Source organism: Cajanus cajan, chromosome 9, assembly GCF_000230855.2.
Source record: "Cajanus cajan strain Asha chromosome 9, NIPB_CcT2T_4, whole genome shotgun sequence".
In the NCBI taxonomy this organism is placed as follows: Eukaryota; Viridiplantae; Streptophyta; class Magnoliopsida; order Fabales; family Fabaceae; genus Cajanus; species Cajanus cajan.
The window spans coordinates 53,064,280-53,091,051 of NC_138525.1; the positions used below are offsets into that span (position 1 = coordinate 53,064,280).

Below are 26,772 nucleotides of genomic sequence, written 5' to 3' on the forward strand. Positions count from 1 at the left end.
TAGATCTCATTTGTAATTTTGATAATGTTAACAACTAAACATACTCCTTAATTGATATCCAGTGAAATAGAGTTAAACTATATTGTTGATGGTTATGCTAACCTACAACCATTTTTTCTTTGTAGGTTGTTGTTTTATGCCAAGCTCCATTCTTAATCGATGATCTTAATGTTGGTCTACTGTTCCCTGCTGATGTAATTACAAGAGGTAAACTCAGAATCTTATTGACCTTCGATAGTTTAAGTATTCTCCATTTGGAACATGCTTTCTTTACTTATTATAAGCTTGGTAAATGCAATTTTTGTTCAATTGAAATTAACTAATATTTTATTCTATTGGAAGTAGGGAAAGATGTTTTTTATGCGTACTCCGTTGGTGAGAAACTTTTTGAGTGATATCCAAAAATAAAATCGTGAGGATCTAAGTACAAAATGGACAATATCTTATCAATGTGGAGATATATGTGTGATAAAAACCCCTCATTGGTTCAACTAGGTGATTGGCGTGAACGGTGGTGGGTCCATTTATGGATGAATGTTCTCTTGGTAACATGGATGTGGAGATACATATGTGTAATAAAATCCCCTCGTTGGTTTGAATAGGTGATTGGCGTGAATGGTGGGGGGTCCATTTATGGGTGAATATCCTCTTGGTAACATGGAGGGTTAGAAGGTGTATTTGTGGATTAGCTTTTGTTGTAAGGAGGATAAACCATGTGTTCGTGGATTAGCTTCTGTTGTACGGAGGGTAAACCATTATCCTTTGCTTGAGAGGAGGATTTGTTGGGATGTAAGCAAAATCACGCATCGTTCAAACAAAATGATGAATATAAATTTATATACACATAGTTGTCTCCATTGATAAAAGATTTTTTGGATGATATTCAAAAATAAAATCATGAAAACTTAGATCTAAAATGGACAATATCATACCAATATAAAGACATGTGTGTATGTGGTCATCCTCAATGCACAACACAAATTGTGTCAATAGAAGATATTTGAATTATCAAAACCGTAAACCCTAAACCAATGCTTGTAAAAGTGGCCTAACCCATCTTGGTCCGAAATCCTCATGCATCACTTATTTTGTAGTTGATCCCCATCTTTTATTTTATTTTCATTTAATTTTACAGCTTGATTCTTTTGAGAATTGAGCCACTCCTTTTAGAGCCTAACCCAACATGTCTTGCTAAGTCACTTTTTACGACTCTACAAATTAACTTGCAAGTAATGATTTGTTTTTATCATTTTTACAATAGCACGGAATTGCTACATCCTCTTAAAATGGATGTATCATTTTCTAAATCATCTAACATAAGAAGAATTAGCAATAGGGAAGAAACTCACCTACCATGTAAGACAAGCAGAAAAGAATCAAAGTGAATATATTCTGGCCTCTCTCAATAAACTTGACTGCAAAAAACTCATCTGTGCAGTTGTCCTTAACTAGCTTGGCCACAACGAAATTCCCAGAACCAATATCTTTGAGAATCTCATAGCGCTCCATGATTTCACTGAAATTCTACTACACAGCCACCCGTGTGTTGTGTGTTTTTTTGACGTAAAACGAATGAAGAGAAGAACTCAACTCAAATGGAATGTCTTTCTCTTAAAGTCTTCATAAAATGACGTATTAGGTTCATAAAATAATCCGGGTGAGCATGATCGACCAAAAGCTGCAGGAGAAGTATCAACACTTCAGAAGTCAGAAGCGGGTATTGGCAGTGCTAAATGAAGCAAAGCATCATGTAGTATGTTTGTAGTGTACATATCAGGCTTCTCTGTCTTAGCAAGAAATATTCGATAATACACTGCATGTCATGATCTTTTATAAAGCATGAATTCATAAGGCAGAAGAGTTCTATGGGTGGGTTTTTTTTTTTGTTTTTGTTTTTGTTTTTTTGTTTTTATCTTGTGTTTAGCTACGGAACCAGGATTCCTGGGGCAGAGTCTTGGTTTCTATCATCATGTCGACTTAGGTTGCATTTGACTTATCTTATAGTAATAACTAAGAAGTGTTGAACCTCTTGGTATAATCTTTGGAAATGTCGTTATTAATTCAAAATGATTGTCCTTCTCGTGGCTTAGATTCTAATGTTGTGCACGTTATATGCTTACAGAAAATAAATAGAGGGTCAATATATATCAGAGGTGATAAAAAGAGAGTCAATATGTATCAAATATAATAAAAATAGGGTCAATATCTGGAATTCATGTTAGTCTTTAGTAACATTAATCATTGCTCATATTAATTTTCTAAACTAGGTTTATTAATCATCTCATTAAGAACCGTCAGTCTAATAATTTAGTAACATTTTTACTGCAGATTGAAACGATTTACAAGATCATTGCTCATATTGCTGCCAACGACAGAGCACTGATTTCTGAGGGTAACTGTGGTTCTCCCCGGAGCATCAAGGTATATTTTATTTAATTCTATCTGTTGGATCGAGCGCTTACCACTAGGCCAAAAGCTATAGCTGATAGTCAGGGTGCAACTCTTTTTATTTAAGAGCGCAGCAGCCCAAGCACCATGATTCAACAGTGACTTGGCTCACCTAGCCTCCGCCACGGGACAATTGATGCAACCCGCAACACTATCATATTCCTATTTATTCTTATATACTATGTGGGTTTCTAGGCTTCTAACTGAGGTGTTACTAAAATTAAAAGGTTTGTTGTGCGCGTGGGTCATTCATTCACAAAATGCACAAGGCCACAAGACAACCAAGCAAGTACGAGTGGGATTCCCACGTCAAAATGATAGTGTCATGATTAAATATTTGAAATGAGAAAATGTCAAATATCATAAAAAGTTTATCGTTATATTGACATTCAAAAAATTTCAAATTAAAGTCCCTTCACGATTCTAGCCGTCAACGGAAAGCATATTATTCACAAACACATAGATCTTCCCTTCAATAGCACTATCCATTCACTCATTAAGTATTCACCGTCCTAACAGTGGCTGTTTTGTGAATAGGCAACAACATATATATAAACATAACAAAACAAAAAAAAAAAGATTAGGTGTCAAGTGTGACCCACCACCATGTGCCTATGCCACTTGTGTTGTGGGGATGCTCTTGATCCAATCTTTTATGTTGGTTTGAATTATTAAATAAGTATATAAAAACTTAATTAAAGTAAATTAATTCTCCATTCTTCTCACTGGTCAAGTATCTCATAATCTACGTGCGCTTTACTTTCGGACCCGTTAGCGATTTTTTTTTCCTTTTTACTCGGAGATAAGTCAACAAAATAAGTATAGGCCATCGTCCTTTTGCGCCCTGCAAACGGTGTCGTATCAATCATCGTTTTAATGATACGTCGTCGTTTATTCCACTTTTTTCTAGACACAGCCAATTTCTTAATTATATTATTTATTGAAAAACGTTCCTATATAGAGTTTTACTTTCAATAAATTCACGTTATTTTTTAATATGTTAAATAATAATTTGCTAAATATTTACAGTGACAAGGCTATAAAAAGGAAAGTAGAAAAGTTAATCAAATATATTTTTTTCGCAGAATAATCTTGCGTTGAAGATTAATTTGATTTTGGAATTTCTAAATATAAAATTTGATACTTACAAAATCGGGGATTAAACTAACACAAGCAATTCCAACAATAATATATTTTTATACGATTGAGTAAAATTTTATAAATTTTTCATCAAGCACGTCAAGATTATTTAACAATAATAAACGAAATATTGTAATGAATGCTATATATGTGTAGAATAATTTATTAACCTCGTGATATTTTTTAATAATATAAACGGTCATAATTTGCTGTTATTGAGATCATTAATGCAGTGCAGAACAAACCCACAAAAGTAAGAGAGAAGCCGCAGAGTGGGTCTACTCTTCTGTTAAAAAAAATAGAGAAATAAAAATAAATTTTAAGGCCCATTTGGCCCAACTTTTCGAACCCTAATGTTTTTTCCTCGAACCCTCTAACCTTAAGACTCATTAGCCGCGGCCGACCTTCCCTCTTATAAGCAGAAGATGAACTAATGGTGAAGTGCAATTCAGAACTTTCCAGTGAGGGTGTTTCTCCAAAATCCAAAAACCCTATTGGCAAGATGAAGGTGCAAGGTACATTCTCATGTTATCTTTTACTAATTGAATTATTTAACTTAATCCAAGTGGGTCTTTGTTGAGACATTCTTCACTCTGCAGTTCGAAAAGTCAAAATGGGCTTGGACCCTCCTACTGGCTGTAGCATGTCATCATTAATCACGGACAAAGTTAAAATGGAATCTGTAAGACATCATTTCTCCAATTTGCAATCATCACTATCTGCTGGATGGCAAGCTCTCAGAAGAATTAGATTTGTACCACGTTTGCCTGCAAATGGTTCCTTGGCACGACAAAGCTTGGCTTATGTGCATGCTAGCACCCACTACATACAGCAGGTAAGGAATAACTCATCTTATGAAGTTGTTCAAGGTATGTGAAAATGCATCATGCATTATAATTATTCATTATTACTATGCATTGTGAGGAAAATTGTCAGAAAAAAAAATCCTTTGTCAATATTTATATTATGGTTATGTATGAAATAGCTAGACACGTTTAAATCTAGGAAGCAATTGGCCAAACTGAGTTTCGGCCTTCTGTGAAACTAACGGTGTCATTATACTTTTTACTCCTTTGAATTGTGTTATAAGAACTAAGAAATTTACACTAACACATCAGGTAATCATTGGTAGCTTACTATTTGATCACTATTAAAATTGTATTGAAGTTATAGAGGTTAACATAAAGGCAGGATTTGATTGAATAACATCATCATTAAGGTCATCCAATTCCCACTGTGGTATTGTAAGGTCTCATTGACACTTGTGGTTCGCCCTGATCTTATAAGTGGGAACCCTCTTTTCTCTCAACTTTTTATTAACAGGAAAAATAAAATTGTGCTCTTGCTATAATTTACACTTCCTTGCTGGAACTAACCTTAACAATAATTTTGATATAGTCCTTTGGAGAGTGTTTCGAGTTAAAAAAATTATTCCATTTCATATTTTATTATAACTAGTTATTGCTGAATTTGGAGATCTTTGTTTGACTTTTTGACTTGCTTACACATTTTATTACTCAAGTCAACCTGATTTATTTTCCGTTCTAAATTTACTTACTTTACTAGCTTGTTAGCCTAGGTAATGCACAGACTAAATATTTATTATATGTAACTAAAATTTACAATAACTTATTTATACAAATAAATATTATGTTTGAATATATAAATTAAATTTAAATTTATGTAAATAGATAATTTTAAATATATAAATTATATTTTAAATTTAAAATAAATAATTTTTATTGTAACACAATTTTTTTATTTTTTAATAATTATTTTAAAAATATTAAAACTTAATTCATAAATAATTATGTGAGTAAGAACTGAATTAGATAAGAAGTTATAAAAGTTACTAAAAAATCCTTGTATAAGAATAATTCCTAAAAACATTTTTGCACAAGATAAATGTTTGTGTTTAATATATAGGGGTTGATTCTCATTTCACTATGAAAGTTTTTTACTTGGTCTTGTTTCATTTTATTTATTTTTGCAACCTATGCATGTGATTAGAGACATCTCCTATTCCTTAAGGCTGAAAAGCACAGTTGAAGAAAATGCCATAAGGTTGCACTTGAATCTAGTGAAGTCCATATGTTGTAAGTTTTTCTTGTTTGGTTTTAAAGTTTTCTTATTCTTTTATGATTGTTCCTCCCGAATAAATTTCTTTTCATATAATTGCTTCTTCTAAGCCAAATTATCCTCCTTTGTTAATGTATTATTATAACATTTGGTTATTATTAATTAATTGTTATTTACTGAGTGTGAATATCACTATCGGATTTCTGCATTGTCTTGGACACCGAAGTTTGGTGATTTCTATTTGTTTGTCTTGATTTTATTGATGTGATTATGTTGTCTATTATGTTTTTCAACAATCAAATTTTTTTGTTGTTACTACATCATTTGATTAATTTATTCTTCGATGTTGCATTACCCTTTCCATCTGTGTCCAATTTCAATGGCGATGGAGATATAATTGATGCTGAAATTCAAAAGGTTGACTTACCGGCCCATTGCATCTATTTTGAAATGGCCATGGGTCAAATGGACCTATCAAGATACCCAAAATAAAAGAAAAAACTTTTTCTTATTTTTATCTGCGTAGAGTTGGCAAGTGATGATTGAATTTTAAACCGCTTATTGCTATACTGATAAGTTGTGATGATCACATACTCCACTTATCTGATGCCATTTAACTTGTATATTGATTTTAAGGTTTGTTTCATTGTGTTTGTTTCTTAGTGAACTTTGCTATCGTGATAATGGGTTGGCAAATGATGTTAAAACTTCTTATCCTACACACTGAATTAATGTAGTGAAGATGAATAACTCCACTTATTATCTGATGCCTTCCCTGTATTAATTTTTTTTTTTTTTTTTTGTGTTTGTTTGTGTTTTTAGTAGAGGTTTTATGAAAAATTGCTTTTGACTTTTTCAAAACTATTGTTTAACTTGTCAATGATGAAGAAGTGCAGACGGGTGGACTGAACTGATGCCATGTTGATTGTCTGCCATTCCATGTTTGTAATTTCTTTGAGATACAATTGCATAATTTTTTTATTTTATTTATATATTGAGTACGTTTTTGTTTGTCTTGTTTTTACTATTACTTTAGCAATTAGTATCCTTGTCTTTGTTAAGGATTAATGCTTTAGCAATGATGAAATTGCATAAATATGTCTGGACATATGAAAATTTCTTCTGATATAATTGCTTCTTCTGAGCCAAGTTATCCTCCTTTGTTACTGTATTACTTTAACGTTTGGTTATTGTAATTGCTATTAACTGGGTTTGAATTTAACTAATGGATTTTTGCATTGGTCTCTAGACACCTGAATTTGGTGATTGCTATTCGTTTGTCTTGATTTTACTGATGTGATTATGTTGTTTATATTTGTCAACAATCAAATTTTGTTGTTACTGCATTGTTCGATTGATTTTGTCTATTTTTAGATCTGTTATTATTCTTCGTTGTTGCATTGCATCTGTTACCCTCTCCATCTGTGTCCAATTTCAATGGTGATGGAGATATAACTGATGCTGAAATTCAAAAGGTTGACTTACCAGCCCATTGCATCTATTTTGAAATTGCCATGGGTCAAATGGACCTACCGAGATACCCAAAAGAAAAGAAATTTTTTTAATATTATTTTTATCTGCATAGAGATAATTGGCAGTTGATGCATGAATTTTAAATGGCGTATTGATATACTGATAAGCTGTGATGATCACATACTCCACTTATCTGATGCCATTTAAATTGTATATTTATTTGAAGGTTTGTTTCATTGTGTTTGTTTCTTAGTGAACTTTGCTATTGGGATTAATGGGCAAATGATGTTAAAACTTCTTATCCTACACACTGAATTAATGTAGTGAAGATGAATAACTCCGCTTATTATCTGATGCCTTCCCTGTCTTAATTTTTATTTTCTATGTTTATATGTGTTTTTAGTAGAGGTTTTATTTAAAACTGTTTCCGATGTTTTCAAAACTATTCTTTAACTTATCAATGATGAAGAAATGCAGACGGGCGGACTGAACTGATGCCATGTTGATTGTCTGCCATTCCATGTTTGGAATTTCTCTGAGATGCAATTGTGTAATGTTTGTTTTTTTATTGAGTACGTGTTTGTTTGTCTTGTTTTTACTATTTATTCTCGCAGGTAGTAAGTATCCTTGTCTTTGTTATGGAGTAATGCTTTTGCAATGATGAAGTTGCATAAATATGTCTGGACATATGAAGATTTCTTCTGATATAATTGCTTCTTCTGAGCCAAGTTATCCTCCTTTTTCCATGTATTATTTTAACAATTGGTTATTATTAATTCATTGTTATTAACTAAGTGTGAATTTAACTAACGAATTTCTGCATTGACCTGGACACCTGAATTTGGTGATTGCTATTCGTTTGTTTTGATTCTATTGATATGATTATGTTGTCCATTATATTTTTCAACAATCAAATTTTGTTGTTAATGCATTGTCCGATTGATTGTGTCTTTTTTAGATCTGTGAATTATTCTTCGTTGTTGCATTGCATCTGTTACCCTCTCCATTTGTGTCCAATTTCAATGGCTATGGAGATATAACTGATGCTGAAATTCAAAAGGTTGCCGTACCAGCCCATTGCATCTATTTTGAAATTGCCATGGGTCAAATGGACCTACCAAGATACCCAAAAGAAAAGAAAAAGCTTTTTATGTTATCTTTATCTGCAGAGATAATTGGCAGGTGATGATTGAATTATAAACCGCTTATTGATATACTGATAAGCTGTGATGATCACATACTCCACGTATCTGATGCCATTTAAATTGTATATTTATTTGAAGGTTTGTTTCATTGTGTTTGTTTCTTAGTGAACTTTGCTATTGGGATTAATGGGCAAATGATGTTAAAACTTCTTATCCTACACACTGAATTAATGTAGTGAAGATGAATAACTCCGCTTATTATCTGATGCCTTCCCTGTCTTAATTTTTATTTTCTAAATGTTTATATGTGTTTTTAGTAGAGGTTTTATTTAAAACTGTTTCCGATGTTTTCAAAACTATTCTTTAACTTATCAATGATGAAGAAATGCAGACGGGCGGACTGAACTGATGCCATGTTGATTGTCTGCCATTCCATGTTTGGAATTTCTCTGAGATGCAATTGTGTAATGTTTGTCTTGTTTTTACTATTTATTCTCGCAGGTAGTAAGTATCCTTGTCTTTGTTAAGGAGTAATGCTTTTGCAATGATGAAGTTGCATAAATATGTTTGGACATATGAAGATTTCTTCTGATATAATTGCTTTAATGTACTATTTTAACATTTGGTTATTATTAATTGATTGTTATTAACTAAGTGTGAGTTTAACTAATGGATTTCTGCATTGGCCTGGACACCTGAATTTGGTATTGCTATTCGTTTGTCTTGATTTTACTGATGTGATTATGTTGTTTATATTTGTCAACAATCAAATTTTGTTGTTACTGCATTGTTCGATTGATTTTGTCTTTTTTTAGATCTGTTATTTATTCTTCGTTGTTGCATTGCATCTGTTACCCTCTCCATCTGTGTCCAATTTCAATGGTGATGGAGATATAACTGATGCTGAAATTCAAAAGGTTGACTTACCAGCCCATTGCATCTATTTTGAAATTGCCATGGGTCAAATGGACCTACCGAGATACCCAAAAGAAAAGAAATTTTTTTAATATTATTTTTATCTGCATAGTGATAATTGGCAGTTGATGCTTGAATTTTAAATGGCGTATTGATATACTGATAAGCTGTGATGATCACATACTCCACTTATCTGATGCCATTTAACTTGTATATTTATTTAAAGGTCAGTTTCATTGTGTTTGTTTCTTAGTGAACTTTGTTATTGTGATGATGAGTTGACAAAGATGTTAAAACTTCTTATCCTACACACTGAATTAATGTAGTGAAGATGAATAACTCCGCTTATTATCTGATGCCTTCCCTATCCTTATTTTTATTTTCTATGTTTGTTTGTGTTTTTAGGAGAGGGTTTATGAAAAATTGTTTTTGATTTTTTCAAAACTGTTGTTTAAAATTTCAATGATGAAGAAATGCAGACGGGCGGACTGAATTGATGCCATGTTGATTGTCTGCCATTCCATGTTTGGAATTTCTCTGAGATGCAATTGCATAATGTTTGTTTTTATAATGAGTACGTGTTTGTTTGCCTTGTTTTTACTATGATTCTCGTAGGCAGTATCCTTGTCTTTGTTAAGGAGTAATGCTTTTGCAATGATGAAGTAGTATAAATATGTCTGGACATATGAAGATTTCTTCTGATATAATTGCTTCTTCTGAGCCAAGTTATCCTCCTTTGTTAATATATTATTTTAACATTTGGTTATTATTAATTCATTGTTATTAAGTGTGAAAGCATACCGTTGAACAAATATAGACGATAGATCAACAAATTTCTGTAAAAGCATACCGATGGAAGATTAGTAAGCAATGAAGATGTAAAGAATGTTAAGATTGACTCATGAACATGACAGTTCACGAAATTTAATTTATGATCCATGATAAATTATGTCATCCCTTGTAATAATGTCAAGATTATTTCTAAAATGATAATATACTGTTGTTTTAAATTTATTGTTATGGATTTATTCACTAAATGTGATTTGTTGTATACCCTTGAGAAACGAAATTTCATTTGAAAGTGTAAGATTTAAACAAGTCATAGCATCTGGAAAGTAATAAATGTTAAACATATTCGGCTTGAGGAGTATTTTAATTTAAATAAAATCTTTTGGTACATTTTTTTTGTCACAAATATTTTATACTTTTCTCTTTTAATTTCTTTCATTCTTTCTTCTCTTTTTCTTTTACACTTTTGTTTTCTTTCCTTTTGAAGTTATTTTGTGATTATTTTCTTTTGTTTTAGGTATTGAAATAATGTCACAAAATGTTTAAAAAATAAGAACATAAATTTGCAAAAATTTATTAGAGAAAATTAAAGAAGACTAAAAATTAGTGGAAATAATGCTACTATTCTTGTTTTTTATTAGGCTTTTGATTTTAAAATTTCTTGAACTTAAAAGTGAAAGTTCAACTCCAAAACTGGGTGTTGCCTGGTCTCAACTCCAATCTTGCCACTCAATCCAAAATTTTCTTGTGTTGATTAGTGGATAGACTTGCCTCCATTGCATCATGAATTGTTTCTTCTTAGCAACGTGGTTTCCTTATAGGAAGACAAATATTTGATTGCATTTGCATTACTTCAGAAGCATTAAATCTGCTTGCCAACATAGCTTTGAAAATTGACATCCGAAAAGATTTTGATATGTTGGATTGGAACTTCATCCTTCTCCCTATGGTTGGTCCTATAAATTGTACAACGCCCACACCTGCTTTATACACGAATGATATTATGATTTTTTGTCGTAGGACTTCTAGAATTGTTAAACATCTTCTAGAACTCTTTAAATTGTGTGGGGAAGCCTCTGGTCAGCTCATGCAAACAAATGCAACTTTTTTGGTGGTACTCTTCCAATGTCAAGGTGTACTACTCTACATTAATCCCTCGGGTTTTCAACATGTATGGTGTCATTCAATTATCTAGGGGTTCCTATATTTAAGGGCTTGCCTCACGCACGATATTTGCAAGGTTTGGTTTATAAGCTTAAAATTAAACTGGCTTCATGGAAGGACTCGTTGCTTTTTGTTATGAGGTGAGTCCAATTGGTTAGTTACATCTTTCATTGTAATTTGCTATATACTTTTCATGATTATACTTGACCTGGCCTAAATAGATGGTTAAATTGGTGTATCTATGCTTCGAAATTTTATTTGGTCGGGGGACCCATATACTTGGAAACATGTCACTGTTGCATCAAATAAGGTGTGTGCCTCTCAAGAGGGTGGTTTGGGTCTTCATTCTAGCATGAGGTTAAATGAGGCTGCCACTATTAAGCTTGCATGGAATTTTTTGCATGGCTCGTAGGAATGGGTGGCTTTCATGCGCATTAGGTTTCTCCAACATGGTCAGCCATTGCATTATTTTAAATCTTCTTTTTGGCCTTCTATTATACGTTAGTGGCAAACAATTCATCAACATACAAGTTGGGTTCTTGGTGATGGAAAATATTTGAATTTTTTGGTTGATATTTGCTGCATTAAGGTCTCTATTGTTAGTCAACTTAGCTTAAAGGAGGAACATAGTTGTGCATTACAATCAAAAGTTTGGGCTCTTATGGTGGATAAATCTTGGTGTATCCCATCTTGTCTCTTGTAGAGTATTCCAGAGCTTAAACAAGAATTAATGGTCTAGACACTTCTTCCATGAGAAAACAAACTTATATGGGCTTCTACAATTCATGGTGAGCTTACATTCAAGGAAACTTATTTCTTTTGCAAGTTGCATGGACGTTCTTGGGCAACTACCATTTGGTCTGGAGCAATACCACCCTCTAGGTCATCATTTATACTCTAGAGGTTGCTACATAGGGAGCTCCTTGATGATGATAATCTTCCTATGTGTGGGATCATGGTTGTTTCTATATGTGTAACATTTGTGATGCTAAAGTTGAATCCACTAAGCAACTTTTTCTTAAGTGCTCTTTTATCGTGGTCATGGCTACAAATGTTTTTCATACGTCTTTCGATTTATCATCTTCGAAGAGGCTTCTCATGGTACTTCAAAAGTAACGTAGTAGCCAGGTGAAGGAGGTTCTTTCAACAGCTTAGGTACATGTTATCTAAGTAGTCTAGTTTTGTTGTAATAGTCTTCTCTTCCAAAATAGGGTTTTCACAGTCATGTAGGCCATTTCTTTGATAGTTTCTTCTACAACCATTTCGAGTGCAACTTCATTGGGTCATTGACGTGATTGGTCGGATAAACTAATCTTTCAAGGCATGGGATGTTCTGTTCGACCTCTAAAGATGACATGGATTATACAAGTTGACTAGCATCCACTCGCACTGCGATTTGTCAAATGTAATATTGGTGGTGTAACTCATGGTTATAGGGGTTTCATAATCATATAGGCCTTTTCTTTGATAGTCTCTTCTACAACCATCCGAGTGAAGCTTCACTGGGTCATTCATGTGATTGGTCGGATAGACTAATTTTTCAAGGCATGGGATGTTTTGTTCGACCTCCAAAGATGACATGGATTATACAGGTTGACTAGCATCCACCTGCACTGGGATTTGTCAAATGTAATACTAGTGGTGTAACTTATAATTGTCTAGGTCATGTGGCTGGTGGGGGGGATCTATTCCTTGATCATCTCCTGCCAAATTGTGGACTCCTGGTGCGACCAAAAATGGGTTTACTCTCTAAGGTATACACAACGACGTGTTTAAACTTGTGCACTCGAAATCAAATATGTTAGAGTCTCACGAACAATGTTCAAAACAACAAATTATAAAGAAAAATTTAGAAAATAGACAAATTTACGCAATTTTGTTTTGATAGTTTCTTATACATTGTATGATCAAATTTATTTGGTATTTGTTATGTGGTCAAATTTTGTGGATGATCCAAAAGAAAAATCAATTATAGTTATTTGTTTATTAATTTGATGAGAAAATAAAAACAAAATTATAGATTTAATCATAATAAAAATGTTGAAAATACATATACTGTCATATGCTCAAATGTATGCAACTAATATGTATAAATAATATACAAAATAAAAGTTTAAAATTATTGCTACTTTAGAGGTTCTTTTGTTATTAAGTATGAAATAGAATATAAAATGATTTGTTAAAAAAAAATACAATATAAAAAAATTACATTGAGAACCAAAAGATTATTTTATATAAAGACAATAACACAAGGCTTGTAAGCTTAGATTGAATGGATTTAAACAAACACAAGCAATGATATGAGTAGTTAAGCACTCTTTGTTCTTGTGTGTATGCAAAAGTGATTTATTCTAATTGTGATATCATAAGATGATATGTTGTTATTTGACGTCTAATTGACAATGGTGATCAAAATTAAAGAGTTTTTAAGTTTTAGGTTGGGATGAAAGACTTGAGAAAAAAGCTATGTAATTTTAGGTATTAAAATGCGAGAAAAAATTGAAAATAGTTTCTTTCTAAGTCACTTATTATATTTGAAAATTTATTAAAGAAATTTTAATAGTTTCAATGTTGTATGTGATAGAATCATATGATCTTATCATTCATTTAAAAAAGAATGATAGAATGTCATTAGAAAAGGATTCAATGTCTTTTAATCTGAATATGTAAAAATAATTGGTAATGTTATATATCTCATAAATTGCTCTATAATTGATATTGCATATGTTGTATGTAGATTTAGTAGGTATACTCATAATCTAAATGATGATAATTAGAAAGTGTTTTTATGTTTTTTTTTAAAGTATCTAATGGTATTATGATTTGGAGTTTAGAGTTTATTAACTTTTCAACTATCCCAAAAGGGTTTTGTGACACAAATTGGAGTTTAGAAAATGATGAGGTAATGAGTCTATTAATATTCACTTTAGAATCTATTAATATTCACTTTAGAAGGTGATATTATTTCTTAGAAATTAACAAAACAAACATGTATAATATGGTTTACAATGGAATTGAAATTCCTAATGCTTGAACGTGCAAGTGAATAAGCATAATGGTTAAAAGGCCTAATGGCTAATATACTATTGTGGTAGAGATTTACATCTCTTGTATCCTTTCATTGTGATTAATAAGTTACAATTGTTGTGACTAATTGATTGAATCTACCAAAGGCTGCATTTGAAAGAATTTGAGGAATAAAGAAGATAAATTAGTTTGCTTGACAAGGCCCATAAAGATATATCACCTAGTGTTATTTTCTAGATCTTAATGAGGACTTGAGTTCAATTTGAAGATATCATGCCAAGTTCAAGAAGAAGCATTGATGAGTTAGAGTTTAATTAGTTATTTTGGGCTAAATAGTTGTTTAAGCCCATTTTGTTAATTATTAATGTAATTTTTATATTTTTTTATATTCAAATAATTCAGATGTCTTTTTATATTACTTAGGTTATTTTATAATGCTTTTAGGCTTCCTATATCATAATGATAGTTAGTGGAACAATGGAGAGTTAATTCCAGTGGAAATTATGTGTTAGTGGGAATTTATTTGTAGGTGGAGTCTTAATGGGAATTTATGTCTTGTTGCCCATAAAAGCTTATAAATAAGAATCTTTTGTAAAGATTTTGACAGAGTGAATTATTCAGAATTTGGATATTTTTTCAATTGAGATGATTTTCTCTCTAGATTCTTAAGAACTACTATTGATTATTTTCCTTGAATTTTTTTAATTTAAAGTGGTGAATCTTCCTAAACTTATCAATTTTCAAGGATTGTAACATTGTTTTTCCATTTCTAATCAATCCATACTTTTTTCTTTTTAATTTCTTTATTTTCTTATAAATTGTCCAAAGAAACTCATGATTTGGGATGCTGGAATTTTGATCCTACTGGATTCACATCACTAATAGTGGTTATAATGATAAGAGAAGACACTAAGACATGGTGTTGTCAAAATTTTAATTAAAATTGTGGTATCTCACACAAGTATGTAAAAGGTGAGAAAAATCTTATAGATCCTTTCATAAAGGGGTTATCCAAGAAAATTTTCATAAATATGTTAAGGAGATGATCTTAAAAGCCATGAGTAGAAGAAAGTTGTGTGTAATCAATTATTTTTATTTTATTTTCTTAAATTAAAAATTTAAATGCATGTAATGCAATGATAAGTTGAATCATAATTCATAAACAATTGGAAATCGAAAACTACATATAATTTGTGGAGGATCTTCCTTAAATAACTATCATCAAGTGTCATATCTTATTTTCAAGGATGGGTTCAAAAAATTTAAGTAGTGAAAACAATATTTATACATAAAAGTTAACGAGTGTTAATAACATATTCACTTTTATTGATTAAAATTTATTGAAAATTGTAAAATCAGAAAAGAGAGTTATTAAATATAGTGTAAAATCCACCAAATTCTATATTTTTTAATAAATTTTAGTTAATTAGAGAGTGTGTTGCTAGCCTTTTTCTAAATTAATATTTTATTTATATATAATACATGATAAAAAGATAATTTTATATAATTTAAATTTAACAAATATTTTTAATATTTAAATTATATTATAATTAAAAATCATAATAGAAAGATGAAAAATAAAGAAATTTTTTTATAGGATTTAAAATCTAAATTTGTTCATTTTACAGAGACTAAAATATATTTAAACTTTAAATATATAAACTAAAATTTGAATTTATAATCAATAATTTAAGTTTTGATATAAATTTTTTAATTTAAGGTTTAATTAATGGTCATAAGTTTTACACGTCAACCAATCAAAAATTAACATCAATATAATATTTAAGATAGTTGTTGTAAAAGTTAACAAACATATCATACATAATGTTTTGAACATGGATAACAATATAAAAATATTTTACACCAATAGTGTAGGACCTTTTTTCTTTTAATTATTTATAACTTTTTTTAAAAACTATTAAAGTTCAATTAAAATAGAGATAAAATATAGTAAAGTGAAAGGTTGGACAATTAAAAAATTTATTTGTTTACTTAATGACAAAAAAGAATATAATTTGATATAATTGAGAGAGAATTTTTTAGTTACAAAAATAAAGTATAAAATTTATATTAAAAAAGAAAATAATATTAAAAATATTAAATTAAGAGAATAAAAATAATCAAATTAAATAAATTAGTGGGGTAATATTTAATATAAGTTTTTTTTACCATATTTTAAATTATTTGTAACCTGTAATTATAAATATACTATATTTATAAATGACCAAAAATAAATAAATTAGTGCCCACTCTCTGGTATATGAATCCGTCTCTGACTATTCTCCGTTGAGTCAAGTGAACAGAAAAAAGGAAGCAACAAAAAAAAAAAAAAAAAACCTAAAATATACGTGCTAGTACTGATCAAAAGGAGGTTATTATTTCTTGGTTAGTTGGATCTTAGTGTTTATATTTAACCTTTAAATCCACCAATATAGCATACAAATCAGATTGGTAGTTGAGATTAGAACACTATCAGAGGGTCAGGTTTGTTTCACTTTTCTATCTTTTGTGGCGGCTCAGATTTCGCTCCTCGAACTAACTATGTACTGAGCTTTTCTTCCAACCCTAGTTGCTCAAACCAAACACTATATATAAATAATCAAATATTACTCACCCTCCTGATTGTCTACGTTAGCAAAACCGCACTGAAATTATATCATATGTTATGTAGTAAAAACATTTTTTTCCTTGTTCTTCAAAACTTTATTTTATTTTGTGTCAGAATTAACCATAATTGAAGGGCTAAGAGGAGTATAGGTATGGTTTCTCCTAATAGAGCACAGTATCCACCTATGGTCCGACAAGGCTCTTTGTATAACCTCACATTTGATGAGGTTCAGAGCCAGTTGGGAAACACAGGGAAGTCTCTCCATAGTTTGAATTTGGATGAGATTCATAAAACTGTGATCTCAGCTGAAAGTGGACAACTGGTGCAAGACCCTTCATCGGATCATTCATTTATTCTTGGAAACATTGACTTGAATGGAACAATAAGCAACAAAACCGATATTGGCGAGGCTTGGAGGGGAATGGTTCAACAACAGCACGTGAACAGGTCCATGGACACCCACATGCAGCAACCAAATTTGGGTGAAACCCTAGAAAGTTTCCTAGCTCGTGCAGGTATGCTTGATGTAGGAGACCACGACAATGTTAATGTTATTGATGATGCTCAACCCGTGATGGGAATTGATCCAATGGTGATGCCTTCACAGCATGAACATTGGTTACAAATGCAAATTCCTGGCATTAACATCCACCAACATCACCATCGGGAGCAACAACATCAACAAATAATTGGGTCGTGTCCGGATTTCAATGTTTCCAAGACATTTTATGAGAACCCAGTTATGGAAATGGGTTACTCAGAAAATTCAGTGGGGATTTCAATGTCACCTGCGTATTCAGATTCCAAGAGTGCTGTGTTTGGGAAGAATAGGTATTCAGATGAGGTGATGGAAAAGACTATTGAGAGGAGGCAGAAGAGAATGGCAAAGAACAGAGAATCTGCTGCAAGATCAAGGGCAAAGAAGCAGGTTAGTACAACGACTCATCATCATCATCATCATCAACCATGCATGCCGTTAGTCCACCGTATCTTCTTCGCCAAGGAAATTTATATCATTCATCTTCATGTTCTTCAAGGAGCACGTTAATAAGTTAGAGAGAGAGAAGTTTCGCTTGCAGAAGATGAATAGCTCACTCAAAAAGCTAAAGGTACATTAGGCAATCCATTTCTAAGACAAAATCATTTCTGCATTTTCTACTGTTACTGCATCTTAATGTTGTTTTATAAATCATGTTTGGTATAATTTCGTGTAAAAATCTTACCACATAAAAGTTAAACTTGTGTTATAATACTATCTGGGAGTGCGGTTTATATATCTCGTGCAACTTATGTATCAATTGGGCAACTTCAAATTCAATTGGTTCTAAGATGAGGATATCTTTAGTATATGTATTGGAAAGTCCCATCACCTCTCTCAATTCATAGGGATTTGGCATAGTAGCAACTGGTATAAGATGAAATTTAATACATTTAATTATCCTTTTGCTATAGAGCAATGAGCTTCAAGTCCTTGTCCAAAGCTATAAAATCTTAGTTTTGAGAATTGGATTGGTCGATTGAGTACGAATCCTCTCCGGCAACGTTTTCTCTCTCGCAAAAATCAAGGCCATTGAGTATATTCTCCCTCTTCCTTTATTATTGGATAATGGTGAATTAAGGGTTGAGATGTTGCAAGACAGAAGTGGGAGGAATAGTTGGCAGGAGAGGATCCAAATTCCTGGTGGATTTGATTAATCTGAAGGGAATTGGTAACCAGTTCGTCAAATAATTAAAAAGTATTGGAACCTTTCGAAACCGATCTAAAATTGGTGTAGCAAATTTAGACTTTTATGTGTACTTGAAATGTTAAAAACCTTTAAAATGATGTTTTACTTAACTTTTTAGTTTTATAAAATTATTGTATTATATTTATTTAATATTGTTTTTATGTATTATTAAATTATTATTATTATTATTTTATTTATAGTGGTTTAATAATCAGATTGATTTTAATATGAATGCTTTCAACATTTTATTTTTCGTTACAAGAGTTAAATGAACGAAAACATCCTTTTAAATTTATGGATCAAAAAACTTCCTTTTAAATTTATTTTAAACATAATTTAATGAGTAGCCCATTCATAATTATTAAAAATAAAATTAGTGTGTGATGCAACATGAAATTCGTGCCTCTATCCCTGAAAATGATTTTTTACTGCTTTGACATGACTATATAGTTGTATTCTGATGATTATCTTTATCTAAAGCATTTTAGGTAAGTGTAAGTTGTTGTTTGTTTTGAAAAAATATAATTGTCAATTATAAAACTAGAGAAGAAAAATAAATACAATTCAATTAGATATTTTTATCAGAATATAATAAGAGATCTTTATTTCTCAGGAAGCTTAACTTTTTATTAGCAATTGGATTTTTTTGTAAGAGTAGCTCGCTTTTGTTTTTTGGTATAGAGGGAGGAAGAAGAACAAAGCAAAACTAAAGAAAATAACTAAGTATAGCTAGCACAAGTCACAACCGCAAGAAAGCTACCCCATGATATCCGTTGACAAAAGGTTAGTATAATTCCTTCTGGAAGCCTTTCAAAGATCTTCAACTTGCCATCTTGGGAGGTTAACCCTATTTTGCCAAAAAAAAAATCAATCAAGGCAATGGTTCTTTCTCTGAGTGTGTACGTGATCAAGCTTCACCATTAACTCTTTAGTGAATTTAGGAAGGTTAAATCATAGTTAGTTCAGGGGAGGATTGCTAGAGTATACATATATATATTATTAGAATAAGAAGGTAAATATAAATTTATAAACACATAAAATATTTATTTATATAAAATCTTAAGGTTTATTTAGTGATTAAGATGAAATAGGATATAATATTAGAACAAAATAAGATAAAAGTAAGATATGATAACAAACTAGATAATGTTATTATATTTTTTTTTTCTGTATTTAATATATATTAATAAGATATTATATAAATTATATTAAAAAACAGATTTTCTGTTTTATTAAAATTACATATAGTTTTTAAAAATAAGTACTAATTTAATTTTTAAAATTTTAAATAGAATAATATAATTTTAACTATATAATGTAAAAGTTAATTTTATTTACATAGTTACTTTTCTTAAAATTATATAATATTTTTAAAATTATAATTATTTTCAAATATTTTTCTAAAAACCATTGAAATAATAACTTTTTTTTAATATTCTAGTTAATAATATATACATTATAATATAATATAATATAATATAATATTATATATATATTATATAAATTAATATTATATAATATATATTGTTATATATTATTTAAATTATTATTTAATATTATTTTTTTTGTTATTTTATATAATATTATATTTAATTATAATAATATATTATAATATAATATATGACATGATGTATAAAGAGAGAAAGGATGATCTTATCCTATTAAGGGTGTTTGTGAGTTTAGACAATATGATAAAATTAATTATATGAATCAAACTAATCAAATTCAAATTGTTCAATTTTTTTTCTTGATCTCGGATCAAATTCAATTCAAATTAATTAAATTCAACTTTAATTGGCTTGGATTACAAATTTTTATTTTACAAAATGATCCAAGAAGTAAATCAACTTAAATTATTATTATATTATTATTATAATTATTATTTTAACAACAATATTTTTTAATTTTATAAGTAACATAATGATTAAGTAATGACTGACTACTTGAATAATGATTGTGACTTAGATAACTTATTTACGTTTGAGGAACCACCTTAATTTTAAATATTGAAATACTTTAATTATAAATGTTAGATCACGTTTTTATTTCATTTCATATTTCTTACATTACTTTTTTATTTATGCAATTTACATTATTTTAACAATATATTTTTATTTAAATTTTGAGATAAAATAATGTATTTTTATATTTTAAAAAAGTAAATATATGCAAAAAGAAAAATTTAAGAAAACTAATTAATTCGAACCAAACCAATCCATTATTAATTGGTTTATTTTGATTTGGCTTGCAATTTTTTTTTGTAGACGCGATCCAAACCAAATCAATCAAAATTAATGGATTCAAACTTTGATTTATCCCAAATTCAAACTAAACTGATTTGCGAATATTCTTATATCTTATCTCGTTGCTACCTATTTACCTACTCTGTTACGATAAAAAAATATACTAGACCAGCATAATAGGATGAGAGATAAGATAAAATTAGCATATATATATCACGTTGATACAACAAACAATAGATTATAATAATATAAAATAATTATTTTATTCTATTTTATCATATCATGTCCACCAAAGTGATGACTAAAATCAAAATATATATGATCTATCATTGTACTACATAAATATGCTCAATATATAATAAATAAAATTATGAATAGCTCGGTTATGGCGTTTTCCTAAGATATTTTTTCTTAGCTTTGTTTAATTTTAGCAGTAAAGGAAAGGGGAATGAGCAAATATTGCTTAACCAACCAGATCATAGCATTGCCTAAACGAAGCCCAGTGTGTGCTAGCTCCAATTAAAGGTTAGTCATTAGCAAGTAAGAGATAAAATATGGAATAAAATTAAGAAATTAAAAAATATAATAAAAATAATAATAAACTGTTTGTTTTATTTAATGCTATTTTCAGTTATATCAATTGAGGCTTAATTAATGTTGTTGATATTAATATTTCAGGAATTGGATGCAGAGTTATTTTCAGCTACAACTCTCACTCCAAGATACCAACTACGGCGTACGAGCTCAACCACATTTTAACGAACATTGGTTATTCTAAATCGCATTAGATGTTCGTTATTGTTTCATCTCATTTTTGCTTCAATTCTTTATCAGAGAATATACCATTCTTTGCAAAACAATAATGAGTCTTTTGTGTTTTTTATGGACTCCGATCGACTAGTTCCGGCAGATTCAACTGCTCATTGCAGAAAAGTGGCTCGCTTATGGAGAGAACCGTGAGAAGAGCTTGAGAAAAGTTTTGATAGCTCATTCATGGACATGCTGTTATAGCATGTCATTAGGTTTTTTTTTTTTTTTTTTTTTCCATTGCTTAAATAATTTTTTTTATATCTGTAAATATTTTTTTCCCTTATATAATTTTTTATTAGATTCGAGGTTAAGTCAGATTATTTACTTTGAGTAAAAAAAAAAAAAGAAGTTATATTGTTCATTTATTATCTTATTTATTTTTATTTTAAATTTTAGTAATTGTATAGGGATTATGTGCGAAGAATATCTAGATTGGAAAGATAGAGAAGTTAGGCTTCGAATAAAGAAGAATGAAGGAAAAGAATAAAGGAAAAGAATAGTGCTGACAACAAATGTCACATAATGTATAATTATAAAATATTATTATAGATATAATATAGATTAAAATATTTTTTGTTTTTTTTATAGTTTTATTTATTTTACCTTTTAGTTCCTATAATTTAAAATAAATATTTTTAATATATATATATATATATATATATATATATATATATAGTTTAAGATAAATCTTTTATGTTTTGAGTCCTTTTAGTTCTTGTTGTTATTTTTTTTTTTTGTAACGTTGTCTACTGTTTCTACATGTAAACACAAAATAGATGTTACAAAAAAAAAATAACAATTCAGACTAAAAGAATTAAAAAAATTTGTAAGTATAAAAACTAAAAAAATCTAACTTAAACTATAGGGGTTAAAAAAGATTGAAAAAAAATAAGTAAAGAAACTAAAAAAAGTCTATTTTAAATCATAGATACTAAAATGTAAAGTAAGTAAAACTATAAAGACTAAAAAAGTATTTTAACTTATAATATATATATAAGTATAAATCTATTTTACTTATATTTATATAATTTTAGTGTTAATTTTGAATATGATCTAAATATGGTGGACAAAGAAGAAAAGGAAAAGAACTTGAGTTGTCTAACTCAATTTGCTATTTTGCTAGTATGGACACTAAAGACTCGATGTATAAAATGGATAGTTGCTACTTTAGTAATGAGTTAAAGTGTAATATTGATGGAAATGATGATGAGGTGAATGTTGAAATAGGTAATACACATTTATGGCATAAATTGGAGAAAATGTGCAAGGAATTCAAGTGGTGTTTGGGTATGAAGTTCACTAGTCGTAGTGAATTTAAAGAAGCAATTTTGGAGCATTTAGTTTCAAATGGTAAACAAATTATGTGGTCTAAGAATGATCAGAGGAGGGTTTGGATAATTTGTGCACAGGAAAATTATCCTTTTCACAGTCTTGGTCTCAAAAGTGGGAGGCAAATACACTGATAAATCGAAAACTTTAGTGCCAAACCACACGTGTGAAAGTGTTTAACAAGAGGAATGTAGGAGTGAAGTGGGTTGCTAAGGTGTTACTTAAAAAATTTAGATCAAATGAAAAGATTATATTTACATAAATGGTTGATAAGATCAGTAGGAGGTATGTTGTTGGGATAACTAGGTCAAGAGCAATCAAAACTAGGAAGATTGCATTGAAGATTGTAACAGGGAATGTCACAAATAATACTCACAGTTGTGGAGCTACAATACACAATTGAGAAGAATGAATCCACAAAATACATGCAAGATTCTATTTGATAAACTAGAACCAACATTACATCCAAGGTTTGGGTCATTCTACATGTGTTTGGATGTGTATAAAAAAAAGGACTATAAAAGGTTGTAAACTTATCATTAAAGTTGATGGGTGTCACTTAAAATCAAAATATAGGAGAAGCTACTTGTTGTTAGTAGAGATGTTATTGATCAGTACTTTACATTGTTATTTGTTGTTGTTAGTAGAGATGCTATTGATACATTGATTCATATTATTCCTAACATTTCTAGCTTGGAACATGAAAGAAAGGGCCAAAGAAATCTTAATAGATAGTGAAGTAAGGAAGAAAGACCATAACAATAATAATCCAACTAAAAAACAAGATTTATGAAAGAATAGAAGAGGATTTGGTTTTTTGTAAAAATTGTGTCTATATTGGCCTTATTTTATGCGTATTGTTTTGGAGAATATATCCAAACTTGTAAGCCATTAAATGTAGTCGGTGACTTCTTTATATGAAATATACTATCTAGACTTATAAGCCACTAAATGTGGTCATGACTTGTTTATTTTAGTGTGGATTAAGGTCAAACTAGTCCTTTTTTTTATGAAGTTACTTGGTGTTAGGAGAATCTTTTGTATTATTTTGAGGAGTATACAATGTGTATGTTGAATGCATTTGACTCACTTTTTATTTAATAGCTTTTATTTTCCAACAAACTAAATATATGCATCAATCAATTGAGTTGTATTTACTTAGCTAGGTAATATAACTAAACAATATGTAATAACTAATTTGATTATATTTACTTAGTTGGGAAACATAACTAAATAGTATGCATTAATCAATTTGTTGAACTAAAATATAACTAGCAAATTCAATATAACCACTAATTGAATTATGTGATCACAAATAAATTAACCAAGTACATAGTGATTTCCAAAATGTAAAACCAAAGTTGTTATACATATTGGTCTCCAAAATAAAGACAATATTTCTAATGGGACGTAATACACGTAGTGGTTTCCAAAATGTAAAACTAAAACACAACCACCTACTGGGACTACAACCAACTAATAATGAGATTGCAACACTACTATTGGATATAATAGTAACTCAACTTAGTTATTTTTGGACACCAACACTACACACATCATTCCCAACATTGAACAACAAAACACCAACAAACACATCAACACAAATCCTATTTAATTTAGTTTTTACTATGTTTATCATAAAAACATGTAGAATACTTGCAACTTTGTGTTGTTTCAACAATAATTATGACTTGATGAAGGTAGCTTTTGAAGGATGGTTGAAATGGAAAATCTTATTAAATGGTTTAAAATTTTGATTAAGAAATCAAAACAAGTTCAAAAGTTATATCTTCCAAAAGGAAATTTCGAAAAGGAAGATCAAAAAATGGTGAAGAGATACAAAACATGAAGTTAAGAGAGAATTCTAACTTTTCTGAAGAGATCGTCAAAGTTGTTGTACAAGGATACATTGCATAAGTTTACTAGGTTATGAGTGACTATGTTTTCGAAGTTCTTCTGAAACCATGGTTCAAAAGTATTTTTGATATTGAAGACATGAAATGAATATGCCAAGTGTAAAGATCTGGTTTTTTATTAGAAGTAGTAGTTACATCTCAATGACATTTGTAAGAATCGATCAAATCTAGTGCAAAAATGTATTGCACTCCAAACAAATGGATTATGAAGTTTAAACTTTCATGACACATGTCAAAATTATAATATGTAACATTGTGTTTTTATATAATTTTTTATATGATTATTTATTGTTGTTTGGTGTTTTTAGTGTTGTCTGTTAAAGTTATGAGTGTTGAGAAATCATTGAGAGTTAGGTTGTTATGAGTTGTTTAAGTTGAGATCAAGTTTGATCAAGAAAAGGAAAAGGTATATATGGACTTTTGGAAACAGGAACTTCATAAGTTTTATTCCAAAGATTTATAGAAAAGCTGGAGAGAGGAACTCTAAGACTAGGAAGAACACCTCTACATCAGATTCTTTCTAATGCATCATCATCCTTCCCTGAAGATGAGTTCAAGTCTCAAATGCTTATTCAAGCTTTGGGGAGCGTGAATTTTGAGGAGAGAAGTCAATCCTAGAGAGTTTAGTATTTTTTTATTCTTCCCTCTTGATTCTAGCTTCTAGGAAGTTGTTTGAAGTAAGGGAAGCTTGTTGCTTGATTCTTTGATGATGATAGATGTTGTTTATGTTGTTAACTTGTCCATTGGTGGATTATATGTTGATTTTTAATGATTTTGGATGGTGGTGAAAGTTGGTGTATTGTGTTTGTTGAACCAAAAACTTAAAGTTGTTCAATTCTTGATTTTTAGTAGTTGCATGTATAATATGAGCGTAAATTCAAGTTGTATAAGTTGTTTAGAATCAATTTGATGGTTTGCATACAAGATTTGATGGTTGAATGATGTTACAAAGTGCATGTATGTTGGAGATGCAAAGCATTCTCACTCAACAAGATATTTCTCGTTGAACTAACTTTCATAGGTTGAAGGCCAAAACCTAGATTTTTAGGTTTTTGCTCACCGAGGCATATCTCAATTAGGGAATGTTGGTGATTCAGATAAACAAGTTGAAACTTCGATGAGTGACATGTAATCATTGACAAAGCTTGGGCCTCTAGTTGGCCCTAGATGTGATAGCTCAACGAAGAGGAGTCATCTAGCTAGCTTTTGCCTTTGGTTAAGTTGTAATGTAATCTTACCCTTGTGTTTCTATATTGGAATGCAATGATCATATTTGGTATGAGAGTAGTTTAGGAATATGTTAGAAGGTTGGTTTGGAGGTTTTGTGGCCATTTATGTGGATGGCTTTTGTTAGTGTTATTCTTATGCAAACTGTATATATGTCATGACCAACACTAGGATCTTGTTTTTAGTTTCTCTTGTTTTTGTTATATTGTATATATCGAGGGATAAATGTAATCCTATAAGGGGGTATATCTTTTTAGTTATTATCCTAGGAAAAGTGTTTATGTTTTCTTGTACCTTTTATATGTCCAAGAAGTCTAGGAACTATTTGCATGAGATCCTATGTTAGTTGATTTTATGTTTTCTATTGCTTGTATGTGTTGTACCTGTGTGGCAACTTGCTTGGTCATTACATAGTAGAAACAACTATTTATATCTCTATGGTGTGTTTGGATGTGGAATTTTACAAATTCAAATAATTTAAAATTCTTGGTATTTGAATTACTTTGATTTCAATTTCTATCATTCTTAAAATGTTTTGTTTGGATTAGTCAATTTAAATTTTTTAAATTTTAAATTATTAGTTTGGATATGATAATTTGATTTTACTATGATAAAATTGATTTTAAAAATATATTTTTATATTAAGATTTTTAAATAAAATTTTATAAAAATAAATATTAGTCAATTTTTAAATATTTGATAACTTTAAAAATTAATATTAGATAATATTTA

General features: G+C 29.8%; 2 protein-coding genes and 4 non-coding genes across 7 annotated transcripts; all 6 read left to right on the plus strand.

Moving 5' to 3' along the window:
• The first annotated feature begins 3,986 nt into the window (after positions 1 to 3,986).
• Positions 3,987 to 8,283, plus strand: LOC114916937 (uncharacterized). The gene is made up of 3 exons (XM_083063421.1): positions 3,987 to 4,103; positions 4,188 to 4,423; positions 5,599 to 8,283. Exons 1-3 carry the CDS (start codon positions 4,022 to 4,024, stop codon positions 5,635 to 5,637), a joined length of 357 nt encoding a protein of 118 aa, XP_082919547.1. The 5' UTR covers positions 3,987 to 4,021; the 3' UTR covers positions 5,638 to 8,283.
• On the plus strand, positions 6,355 to 6,441 carry LOC114916941 (small nucleolar RNA R16). The gene has a single exon (XR_003805608.1). It is a non-coding gene; the product is annotated as a small nucleolar RNA R16 (small nucleolar RNA).
• LOC114916940 (small nucleolar RNA R16) lies at positions 7,415 to 7,501 on the plus strand. Its single transcript, XR_003805607.1, has one exon. It is a non-coding gene; the product is annotated as a small nucleolar RNA R16 (small nucleolar RNA).
• A 188-nt stretch (positions 8,284 to 8,471) lies between the features above and the next one.
• On the plus strand, positions 8,472 to 8,558 carry LOC114916939 (small nucleolar RNA R16). Its single transcript, XR_003805606.1, has one exon. It is a non-coding gene; the product is annotated as a small nucleolar RNA R16 (small nucleolar RNA).
• A 919-nt stretch (positions 8,559 to 9,477) lies between these two features.
• Positions 9,478 to 9,563, plus strand: LOC114916943 (small nucleolar RNA R16). Its single transcript, XR_003805610.1, has one exon. It is a non-coding gene; the product is annotated as a small nucleolar RNA R16 (small nucleolar RNA).
• Positions 9,564 to 15,735: 6,172 nt separating this feature from the next.
• Positions 15,736 to 22,080, plus strand: LOC109814804 (ABSCISIC ACID-INSENSITIVE 5-like protein 3). Of its 2 annotated transcripts, XR_014429550.1 has the most exons (4): positions 15,736 to 17,716; positions 17,826 to 17,897; positions 19,197 to 19,298; positions 21,437 to 22,080. XR_014429550.1 is itself a non-coding variant. In XM_029274650.2 (3 exons), the coding sequence occupies exons 1-3, from the start codon at positions 16,940 to 16,942 to the stop codon at positions 21,515 to 21,517; spliced, it is 930 nt and encodes a 309-aa protein (XP_029130483.1). In that variant the 5' UTR covers positions 15,736 to 16,939; the 3' UTR covers positions 21,518 to 22,071. The 2 variants fall into 2 exon arrangements, 1 of the variants encoding a protein (XP_029130483.1); XM_029274650.2 differs by lacking the exon at positions 19,197 to 19,298 and having other exon boundaries at positions 21,437 to 22,071.
• The last annotated feature ends 4,692 nt before the right edge of the window (positions 22,081 to 26,772 follow it).